The 12,525-nt window shown below is 35.4% G+C and overlaps 1 protein-coding gene across 1 annotated transcript in view; it reads left to right on the top strand.

Moving 5' to 3' along the window:
• The window catches only part of LRP1B (LDL receptor related protein 1B), a 739,603-nt gene that overhangs the window by 511,360 nt on the left and 215,718 nt on the right, over nt 1–12,525 (top strand). The window contains exons 23-26 of the mRNA XM_061354354.1: nt 1,919–2,110; nt 3,639–3,843; nt 7,167–7,331; nt 8,246–8,490. Of these exons, the coding sequence (XP_061210338.1) occupies nt 1,919–2,110; nt 3,639–3,843; nt 7,167–7,331; nt 8,246–8,490 (807 nt within the window). The remainder of the gene's footprint in view (nt 1–1,918; nt 2,111–3,638; nt 3,844–7,166; nt 7,332–8,245; nt 8,491–12,525) is intronic.

Genomic DNA, 12,525 nt, shown 5'->3' with positions numbered 1-12,525 from the left:
ACAATATCTGTTATTCTTTTTTGTGGTATCATATCTATGACTTCACTGTATGTCAGCCACAATAGCCAAGAATCTGAATCTTTGCGTTATTATGGGAAGGGAAAGAAAGTGAAAAAAGCACGATATGACCTTCTTATTAAACCGAAATTTCCAAATAAACGAAATGTTTATAAAGTATTAGTTGGCCTACGCGTTTTCTTACCCATTTCTTATCATTAATATACATTCTTAACTACTGTACCTTAAATTTGTCAAGATCCAATTGCACTCTAGTCCTTTTCATTGGTGTACTTAACAATTTGCACTGTAGGTACATCTTGATGTAGATTTTAAATAAGACTTCCTCTACTTTAAATGGAAAAACTCCATCCAACATAGCACAGATTTATTGGGTTTCCTTTTGCATTGTGTTTTTAATTACTGAGAAACATTAAAGAAACTACTGGTAATGTCCATCATGTGTGTTCTTATGCATTGGGATTGCCAATGTATGTCAGTAGCCTGCATAATAGCTGCCAATTTATCAGAAATCGGAAAGTGCTATTAAAGTGTTTCTCAGGTTCAGATAAATGGTACGTGTGAAATAGCTACTAGTATCAGTAATCCTATTCATCATTAAATTATTTTAACTACTGCAGAGCTTTGAAAAATTGGCTTTACAGAAAGTCATTCATTGCTTTAACAAATAGGGGTATCATTTGGAAAGCCCAAGCCAGAATGTGAACAAGTATGTCAAAAGTAGAAATATAGCTCTGCTGAAGTACCTGATTAATTTAAAACATCATAGATAATTTAATCTGTGTGTGTAGTGGCTATCAAGAGAAGAACATGAAATTAATCCTTCTGAAAAGAGGTATATATTCATCCTTTTGTGCAACTCTTTATTTTAACATTTTAGAACAATGAATTATTGACTATTGCTATAAACTGCCAATAATCTGTCTTTGGTATAAAATGGAAGTTTTATTTTATGGAAAAATGTAAACTCAGTATAGTTAGTGTTTCACTCTAGGAGAAAGAACTGGGGGCAGGGGTGTTTGGGGGAGTGGGGGACTGGAGGCGGGAGGGAAGGAAAGAAAGCTACTTTCCCACATAGAAGGATTGTGTGAAAAAATTTCTTTATTAAACTGGATATACCTAGTTGATTATTTGATTCCACAGTTTGCAAAATCAAGTTTTTCTTTTCGTTATTATTGCAGCTACTGATTTGAAAAACTTTTCCTAATCTAAAATATGTAAGAGCTATAATAAAAAGCGAATTTTATAGTATGATTGGCCTGTGCAGAGAATGTTCACAGATACTATTTTATAAAAACTCACAGATACAAATAGTCTAGCATTAATTGAGTAACAAAGGAGAACTTTAGTGGTAGTTGTATGTGTGATGGGGTGTATCAATAAGTGTATAAAATGTTCATTTTCTTCCTTGCTTGGCAGTTTGGAGTGACATTTTTTAAGCACTTCAATTGAATACACACGGTATATTGTATTTAAAAGTAGATTACTTATATTTAGCAAATTGTTTCAACTAACAGGCATTTGAAGCAATGTACAATTTAATGGATTGTTTTTTTCTGAAACTTTTAAGAAAACATTCTGATTTTTTGGTAACGTGACTTTTTAAGGCTCTAATTATGGACTTGTGGTAGAGCTACAAAGCATGGGTCCATAGTTGAGTTCAATCTTGGTGAATTTAATGTTTAACATCTTTAGTTGGGATCAAAGATAATGCTACAAGGGAGAAGTGAGAAGTCTGTGGGACTGACTGTATTTGAAAGAATGGTTATCAAAAGATTATTGTTTTAGTCATCTGTATGTAGTATTCTGGTTTTGTTTTTATTCCAGTTGTCATCTATATTAATATGTAACTATATCTTTTTCAATTATTCTTTTGAAATGTATAATCTTCTGCTTCCAGATCCATTTGAAGCTTTCATAATTTTTTCTATTCGACATGAGATCAGAAAAATTGATCTTCACAAACGTGACTACAGCCTCTTAGTTCCTGGTTTAAGAAACACAATAGCACTTGATTTTCATTTCAGTCAGAGTTTACTGTACTGGACAGATGTGGTAGAGGACAAAATTTACAGAGGCAAGCTCTCTGGAGGTATGAAATTTATCTTTAATTTCTCAACAACTGCAAGTACAGGGTGTTAGACCTGATAATTCATAACTGAGCTACCATACACAGAAACAGATTTTGTGATGACACACTGCTTTTATAAAGGTGTATATCTAAATTCTGCTTGATGTAGATTTAGAAAACAACTCTATAAACATTAGAAAGATATAAAAGTTTCCTCTTGGAATAGTGTGTAGGGAGCAGAAACCCTGATAGATACTTCTTCCTTTTCCAATGAGTGCAATATTGATTTTTTTTTAATTTTTTTTTTTGTAATTCACCTTCACCTTATTAAAAATATGTAAGAGTTTACCAGATGTCTGATAATCCATCTGCTAGGTGGAAGATTTTGTTTCATAATTTTATAGCATTCAGATAGCATTGTTCTTTGCCCTGGTGACATAATTATGGCCTATAACTTGATATAATCTCATAATATTTACAAAGGGTTTCTACAAAATGTTCTTTGTTGAAGTGTATATTCAGGTGTTTTCATTCTGCATGAGCTAACAGGATAAACATGTTTATCTTGCTTCTGAAAAAGTTTGTGTTCATTTATGCATATGTTCTCTGATACCTTTAGGGTTTTTTTTCTGCGTTTTTCTTCTCCTTAATAGATTGTATTAGAACCAGATCCAGCCCAAGAAAGAAATATCCTACAATGTTAAATATATAAAGACATCCAAAGACTTGCTACTTTTCATTAATGGCTGTGGTGTTTGCGTGTGTTACTGTCACCATGTAACATAATCACACTGTACCAGAACCCAACTAATTTCTGTGCTGTATTAAAAAAATAAAATAAAATTTACTCCCTCAGTCTTGCAGCTGTCAAGAACTGTCAAGATTTGCATCTGCAAGCAGCACTGTGCCTTCCTGAAGGTCCTGAGGGCTACCAGAGTGCTTATGTAGTTGCCCTTTATGTGAAAAATTTTGAGAGCCTCCAGAGGAAGTATTGGTAGGGAAGAGCTGTTAGTATAGTGACTAAGTAAGGCTGTTTGTTTGAGCTTTTCACAATATGTAGTCCAAACAGGGTTCTCCCTGTGATTTATAACTTCATCACAATCTGTGGGTTTTAGCATTTTCTGATTAAGAAAAAACTGAAATAGAGCTGCAGGAGTTCTGTCTAATTGTCTGGTCACTGGGAAATGAAGCATGAGCACGTACTTTCCAGGTGCTGCAAAAGACGTCATTGGTAATAAGGCATATCTTCCTGTGTTACTATGTGTGTGATCTCTGACCTTTATTGAAAGTTTAAGAACTTTACTTTTAAAGCATCGAACAAACATTTGATTACTTTGGATGTTTATTTGTACACTACTGAAATTGTACTCTTTACACATTTGTAAAAACAAAAAGTCACATGGAACAAGTGTTATCATCCATCAAATTAATCAGCAGTTCTCTCCAAGAGCATATGATAGACTTGTATATCCATGTTCACTGTATCAGACTCTACATTGCTTCTTTAGGACTTACCCCCCACCATCTTTGGTTGTTTGTTTTTTTTAAGGTGTTAGTGCCGTGGAGGTGGTAGTTCAACATGGCCTGGCCACACCTGAAGGTCTCACTGTAGATTGGATTGCAGGAAACATATACTGGATAGACAGTAATTTGGACCAAATTGAAGTTGCGAAACTAGATGGCACTTTAAGAACAACATTAATAGCAGGAGCTATGGAGCATCCAAGGGCTATTGCTTTGGATCCCAGATATGGGTAATTATAAAAAAATATTTTTGTGTGTGTTGCAAAGTATTTTAAAGACAGAGGTTTAAATGTGAGATGGTTTTATTTCTTTTTCTTTTTTTTTTTTCCTGTGAGTTATAGTTCTTAACTTATTTTTAATGGTTCTTGAAAGAATATTTTGAGTGAAATACAATGCATTGCTACTGTGTTTTGCACCAATGAAAAGGGTCAAGAAAAGCTAAGTTGGGGGATACAGGGATCTGTTTGTTGGCAAATTACTTCTCTTGCTATGTGTTTGTTTAATTTTTTACTGTGGATGTAACTGGAGCCTTGGATGATAGTAAGGCTGTGTCATGATGTGGATGATAGTAACCTGGTCTAACTTTCCGGTGCAGTTAATGGACAGATTTAGGTATTGCCAAGGTGATTCATCTCATCTAGAGATTCAGACTGGGTTTTGGTTTTGGTGGGGTTATAAAAGTATAGTTTAGAGGTTACTGGAACACTAAAAGTTGAGTGAGGTAAATCCCACCTTTTGTGTTTGGTTCTCCATCTTTAAAGTGAAGACAGTGCTTGCCAACTTCTGTCAGTATTTTTTTCTACCTATTCATAAGGGATAGTCTATAAACTAGGATATTTTTCATCATAACCAACTGAGTGTAGTAGATTCAGCCTACTACCATGAATATGTATTTTATCTAGTGCTGTCATAATTAAATGTTTCTAATAAAAATTAGAATATTTTCATAATATATAACAAGATATTAATTAAAACAGGTCAAAATTGGGTGCCTCAGAAAAGAATGCTTGGACTAAAATATTGTCTGATTTGGTAATACAGGAAAACATTTTTTATTGTGTTAGCATAAAGAATAATTTCATCAGTCATCAAATATGTGAAAGTATTTCACAATTCCATTTGAAAATCTTCACAGTAAAACAAAGCACCAACATCAAAACTTTGCTTAGGGTATTTTTTCTTTCTTGTAAAATTAGCCTCATATTTTGGCAGGGCAAAAATGAGCCATATAAACCATTTGTATTCAAATTTAAGTCAATTGACTGAAGTTGTGGTATGGAAGTGAAACTGTTCATGGAACCTAAACTCCTTACTGAGCTACGTGTCAGTTCTGATTCTGTATTGAAATTCAGTTGTTCACTACAAAAATGTTATGATTCTTGGAGTCAGAGCGTGTTTTGAGGCTATATGAAATTGCAAACTCATTACAGAAAGATCATTATACAATATTGTGTATAGGTGGATCCTCTTAGGGAGGCTAAAACGCATTGGTCAGGAGCTACGTCCTCTTCTTGCAATTATTGTTCTTTGAGAGGGGAAAAAAAAAATTGGCCAACAATAATATAAATTTCAAAGATCTTGCAGTTATGATATTCAGCTTTGCTCAAGAACCTGCTATGATCTATTATCTGTCTTCATTGAATGTTTATTTCAGAAACACAGCTTTAGACATAAGAATAAAAGTAGATAAAGGCCCCAGATTCTGGAACCTGAGGTCCCTTCTGGACCTAAATTCTTAATTATGAGCTATATGCTTTAGCAAGTAAGTATGCTGGCCTCTCAATTCAGATGCTAGAAAACTTGTTTACAGAGTGCATTACTTATCTATAGAGGTCTTTAAAAAGAGGCATCTTGTTGGCAGAAGACTTGGCAGATAAGTTGCTCAAATTAAATGGCTGGGAGGGAAAAAAAAAAATCAGATCACCACTCTTCCTGAAACTGAAATCTTAATCTGCCTTTTGAAAAGCTAGAAGCAATTGCATGCTACATTTTATTAGAAGTGAGAGAAGAACAAAATTTTCAAACTCAGATGGGAACAGCTCCTCAATCTTCTCACAAATAAATGTGAGCAAACGGATGATTCAGAGTGGATGGTTGTGTTGGGATAAAAGATTTGTGAAGTCCTAATGGAGGCACAGCTGCAGAAGCTTCATTCCAGCCTCCAGTGAGGCTGAGCATGTATTCTCAGTCCACGCACACAGAGATGCATGTATAAATAAACATAAATGTAAATACATGTAGCCACATAGGTCTACACAGGTGGAAACTCTCAGCACAAACGAGCAGCACCAATGATACCATCCTCTTAACTGCTCTGGCTGTTAAGGGTGAAGGTCTGTTAATGGGAAATATACACGTGTAATGTGGATTCCTCCAGTAACTGAGTTTAGACACTTAACACACCAGTTAAGCCTGGCTTTCCTCTTTGACAGCGATCACATGCTGACATGTGCAGTGTCAGTTGCTCTGTTTGCATGCATCCAAATGTGTGATCTGTCATCACAGGTCACTTCCACCCTGTGCTGTGACCTGTTGTCTGGCTCCAGTCATTGGCACATGGCTGTCTGTCCACACAGCATGCACATGGAGAAGAGACCCTCACCCAGGGAGAGAGAAATGGAATTTGGTAGAACAGGCCTTTTTATACCCTTATCCTTATTGCTTATATATAGATTATGCTACTGTTCATAGACAGTAAATGGAGAGTCCTTATATAATATATGATAAGGACTAATTCTGGCCAGTGTTACTTGTCAAAAGTTTTGTTCCAGTCTGACTCTCTGCAGTTAACTCTTTACAACTAATCAAAAGTTTTCATATCAAAGGCATTCTTTTCCTTCAAAAAGTAAAATAAAAAAAGTTAAAAATTTAATAGGGTAAGAACAGTAAATAGTGTATTTTGGACCTTTTGGTGACACTGCTTCTGTCACTTTAGTAACTTCTTTGGCTGTACTAGTGAAAGTGTACCTTATTGGAAAAAAGTTGCAGATAGTACATAATGCAGGCTACTGTGCAACATGTCTTTTCGGTTTTCTTAGCAAGATTAATCTGTATGAAATCTGCTAGCTACATACCAAAATCTGGGGGTCTTGACTGCAACACTCTGAAGACTAAGTGGAAGTCTCTAGTTTGGACTTGTTTAATCCCTGCTACCTCAAAATACTTTTCTTCCTTTATCCCCTCCTCATCTGTGGATCGCTGCCTTTTTTTTTTCTGTTTTTTTTTTTTTTTTTTGTTGTGATGGATTTCTAATTATAGAAGACAAGAAAAGCTGTTATGTGTATGAATGGGCATGAAAGGGAACACTATTAAACTTCAAGTTTTTAAAAAACTTTTTGAGACTAAACGATTGTTCTAACACTAAGAAATGCTACCTCCATGTTACCCTGTTACTTCAAGGGATTTATATAGTTGCCCAGATTAATCTGTTTATTCATTTTGTTTGAAACATTTGACTGAACTTTTTTCTTTGTCTTACATAATGATTTCAGTTTATTCTTCTTGATTTAATATTTTCTTGTATCTCTTTTCATTTTCATTTTGCTCTCACCAGAATCCTGTTTTGGACAGACTGGGATGCAAATTTTCCTCGCATTGAATCTGCTTCCATGAGTGGAGCAGAAAGAAAGATCATATACAAAGATATGGATACCGGAGCCTGGCCTAATGGCCTTACTGTAGATCACTTTGAAAAAAGAATAGTGTGGACAGATGCCAGGTAAACTGATAACAGTATTCCTATTACCTGTTTATATATCGTTATTTTTACATACAGAAATTTGAACTACACTGTAAGTGTATGCTTATAGTGTAGGAATGTAAGTTACTATGTATGGAAGTGGAATATACAGTATGTATGTAGAGAGTCTGGTGCACAAATATAGAGTATGTACATTTCTTTAGCTGTGTTACTAGTATGCATAATTTCTTCATGGTCTCTACCAGCAGACTTTTATGGCCCTGACCAGGCTTCTCGGGCACCTTCCAGTGCACATCCAGCCTGTGGTCTCAAGAGACCATTTCAGCTCCTCCCTGGACCTCACACCCTGTCCAGGTGACACCACCAGTCTCCTGCCTGGCCACAGCACTGTGTGGCAATGGGCCCTCTTGGTCCAGTCCTGTCTTGTCATCGTAAACTTTTCTGGTGATTTGGACTATTGGTTGAACCAGGCTGCCACTCCTGTGGCCTGCTCTGCTCACCTTGCCCCAGGGTCAGTAGGATGTGCCCCTTAACAGCAAAGTTTCTGCCCTGCCAGCTGTGGTATCATCCGTGGCTCTTGGCCTTAGAGAGCATCTGTACATGTGTCCTCTCTGACACACGTGGAAGACCCAAGCTATTTTGCTGTTTTTTCTGTAAATTCGTTTGAATGGAAACTGATCTTTCTGCTGTATTTTCACAACATGGAGGTAAATTTAAGTTTAGAAACAGTATACAAGCAAACCAGTATTTCATATTCCCAGTTAAATAAGATGAACGAAATCATTTCTGAAGTTAATGATTGCACTTTAATCATTCTTTGGTCTTATCAGTATGTAAGAGTAAGGTTTTTATACATTTTGCATAATATCGTAATGGTTGTGTTGATTTTCATTTTATTTTTATGTAATCTTAAATCTGGGATTATCTTGCAGGTCAGATGCCATTTATTCTGCACTATATGATGGAACCAGCATGATAGAGATTATAAGGGGTCATGAATATCTTTCTCACCCTTTTGCCGTTTCTTTGTACGGGAGTGAAGTTTATTGGACAGATTGGCGGACCAATACACTTGCAAAAGCCAATAAATGGACTGGCCAAAATGTCACTGTAATACAAAAGACAAGTGCTCAGCCGTTTGATCTTCAGATATATCATCCAAGTCGTCAACCACAAGGTTAACTACTTGTAGAATAATTAATTATTATTTGGGGGGGGGGGGAATTTAGTATATTAATTTAATATACAATATATGAATTTGTCTTGAACTGTCAATTCTTAAGTAAGTGTTGTATTCAGCACTAGTGTTCCTTGGGTGGTAATAGAATATTCAAACCAGAAGCTTTACAGGATCAGTGCCTATGAATATTGCCCATTTGGTCTCTTGATCAGCTACAAAGCTAGTGCAGAACCACATTTGTTTAAAAGGTCCAACTTATTTTTTTAACTTCAAAAAAATAAACTAGTAACTAGTCTAACAGAAGGAAAAATTCAATGTTTTCTCTTGCTTCTCTGCAGAGGATGATGAACTTTTCTCTGAAATAAACTGCGAATACAATTTCTAGTTGTAAATATTAATTTTGTGCTATAATATGAGGGTTTTTTTTTCATTCACTTGTCTATTTGCTTTTCAGTCTTCTTGTTCACTCTTAAGATGCATAACTTAGCTGACTGCAGTGGCAGAATCTACTTCTCTACCTAAATAGCCCCAACTGGGTGTTCATAAACTGACACTTTTACAAAACATATCCTATTCCCTTAACAACTTTTATCTTAAATAACATTTACGATTTTCAATTTCAAATTAGCACAGTATGTCTTTTATGGCAGAATGAACTTGGCCTGCTGGAGGCATGAGTTTGGAGCTTAAAAATTCCAGAAACATCAAAACTTATTTTTGGTGTCGGTGACAGTCAAAACTGAAGGGAAGTTCACGATATATACATTGATTGAGTAATAGGAAATTCTGTAATTATTTCTTGTGTTATTTTGTAACTTAATTTCACATTTTCGTCTGTATAAAGCTTACCTCTTAATGTGTATGTATTTCAATTTCAATTTTTGCCAGCTTTTATAGTGTAACATCTGTTTGTACCAGAGTGCTGTACAACTACGGTAAGTTGTACAGCAATACAAAAACCCAATAGACCTTGTCATTAGGTAAATAATACAACAGTGGTTGTGTATTTAGTCATCTTCAGGTACTATAATTTAAGATAAAACCGTATCAGTCTTGAAAATAAAAACTGACTAGATTTTATCTTTCTGGTTTAATAAAAATTCTATTTAATTCTTAATGAAAAATGCAGGAACCTGATAAAACTTAGCTCCTTGAGACAGATTTACAGTGTCTGACCCATAACTAAAAAGACTAATGATTTTCTTATAACTTCAGCTGAAGCCTTAAATGACTTTTGTCACTGAGTAGTGAATCGCTCATTCAGATAGTAAATATTTGGTCAAGAAAGTTATTGATTTAAGTAGTCCTATGTGTGCAGATTTATAAGGACCAAGAAAGAAATCAGAGTATCCAATTAGTTGCACATCTAGTATTTTTCTAGAGTATAACTATTTGTTACTTCTCTAAGGATTATGAGGATTGCAAATACAGAGATTTTATTTAACTGATGTAAGATTATTTTCCACTCTATATTTTCTGTCTTGTTATGGCAATATATAGACTGTATTTAAGCATGTTGCTAATACCATAAGAAATAATTAAATCCAAAGGAATTCTAGAGGGACTTGGCAAATTTTGCTGTGATTTCATCCTGATAACTACCTGTTGGTAGCACCCACTATTACTGGTCCAAACACATCTTCCTGCATCCCATCATACTTCCTTTTTTCCCCAGCTGCTGTCCAGTTGAGGAGAGATGAATCCAAGATACTTATTATAATGCAGACAACTGGCAATATTCTTCTTCCTTACAGTTATCTCCACTTCTACAATCATAAAAAAAGAGAATTTTAATTGGGCTTTATAGTTCCTCATTTTCTGACTTCTTAAACGTTTACCCCTTTGAAGTCTCTCTACGGCTGGCTTTGGGAACCGTAAAGGTTAATGGAAATAGTTGGTAAGCACTGGTACATAGTCATTTACTAGGCATCCTTGAGCTTCTGAGTCAGATTTTTTATTTTATTCAATGTAAAATAATGAGGATGAGGTCGTTACTTAAGTAGTAATGACAGCGTAAGGTAGGATTCTGAGTAGAAGAAAATGGTCCTGATTAAACGTCTGATTTTGTTGGAAGGATACTTGGAGATCAGTTCTTGCAGTGAATCCCCATGTAAAATGAAGAACTGAATGAAGTGACATTTTTTGATACAACTATAGTTACACTGATGTTTAAAATAAATTTAAAATTACAAAACCAAGTATAGGACAGGATGACATTACTATGAGATTAGTGACAATTTCAAAATCCATTCTTTGAAATACATGCTTTAGAGTTTTGATCTCAACCATGGCTAAAATGGCAGCTTTCTCAAGATAGTCCAATTCTTCAATATAGCTTTCCTATACACATGTAGCAAATATTTAATTACTTGTATCAGCCACAGGCGGGAAGAATTAAATCTCTGCAGGCTTTTTGTATTTTTATATCAATAACTCATAGGTTATCTGTAAACAAGAAAATAGATCATCCAAAACAGAACATGCAATGATTAATGAATGAGGCGAGTTGCCCTCCTATTGGTTATACATAATATACCACCAAGAGTGTTTAGCTGCCTAGCAGGTTAAACCACAGCAGCCCTATTGGGGAAAACCTGGGTCAACTGCTTGAAGATCCAGTCAAGCTGGCCCTGCCTAATCAAAACTTTTATGTGCTATAGAAGGGGATTATGTTACATATCACGCAGGCAAAGGGATGGCCATGGAGAAAGGTATCCAGTGCCTGAGGTAATTAGCTATGCTGGAGGTGATTTTTGATGGCCTGGGCAGTTTTGCAAAGATCCAGATGGAGTCAGATGTCCACAACTCGTGGCAGAAGTTTGTACAGTGCACTGTACCAGCTACTAGGAAGAAAATTATCCCAGCTGAAACCAGGACAAGGACACATCTGGGCCATATCTAGCTATAAAGCTATAGCTTTGAGCTGTAAAAGCTCTTGATGTGCCCTACAAAATACAGATGTTGAAAAGAAAATTGAATGTTCTTATTTTGATATATAACAAAAGACAGTGACTTAATTTGTATGTAAATATAGGAAAGGAAAAAATGATACTGGAGGATGACCACCAGTTCCTTACAGAATTTTCTGTGATCTCTGGATAAGAGATCATGGTAATAGAAACTACTTTAAAATTTGTATCACGTATACTTGTTGTTTTTTTTTTTTATGTTGAGAAATTATACTTTGTTTTTCTTGTCACTCAATGCTTGTACTTTCAGTAAGCTATTCAGACTGTTTTGTTAGTTCTGAGCAATATTAATTTAAAAGCATTAAATCCTGACTATTTTGTTTGGCTTTGTAAATGTCTTAGAACCAAGTTCTGCATTATTTATACATACAAAAATGGATATAGCTCTAATGTAAATGAGTACCAGCAAGTAAAATTCTCCCTGCACATTTGAAGAATGCTCTCTAATAGCTTGCATCAGGAAAAAAGAGAGCAATGAATACAACGCACTGTCATCATGCTTAGACTCACCAACTACTGTGATAAGGACTCTCAGTGAACAACTAATCTATCTTGCAATATGTGAGGTTGTCAGGTTACCTTTTGTGATGGTTTTATTTTAAAATAATAATGAACTTATATCAAAGAAGAATGTTGATGTTTTTCAGTGGATGTCAAGTTCTCGGGCTTTATTGCTTCTCCTCTTAGGAGAATCTACTTTTTAGGCCAGGGTACCATCCTAACAAAGCTGTCTTACTTCTGGATAAAAGAGTGCGTAGGCCCAGGATCTTAAAATATGGGTGGAGTAAATGCTCATCTCTGGACACCTCCTTCAAGTAATGATTTTTGCTATTTTTATAATTAATCCCTTCTTCAGCTTTGGGATTTGAGGAGCTGTGTTCTGTATTTGGTGTTTTCACAGCTGCAGTAGAGTTCCCATTAGCCATTTTTTGCTGTCAGCAAAAAAGCAAACAATTTTCTGTTTGGACTGGGGCCAGGCAATGTCTTCAGGGAGAGACTACAGCCTGGAAGACATGAGTCAGTATTCCATAGTTACAGATACCTTGGCCTCAAGGCAAGGTAT

This window comes from Neopsephotus bourkii, unplaced genomic scaffold (assembly GCF_033783945.1).
Source record: "Neopsephotus bourkii isolate Nb327-2 ecotype Australia unplaced genomic scaffold, CSIRO-AGI_Nbou_v1 NB_730, whole genome shotgun sequence".
Classification (NCBI taxonomy): domain Eukaryota; kingdom Metazoa; phylum Chordata; class Aves; order Psittaciformes; family Psittacidae; genus Neopsephotus; species Neopsephotus bourkii.
The sequence above is the reverse complement of the archived record's forward strand: the minus strand, read 5'-3'. Positions and strand labels throughout refer to the sequence as shown.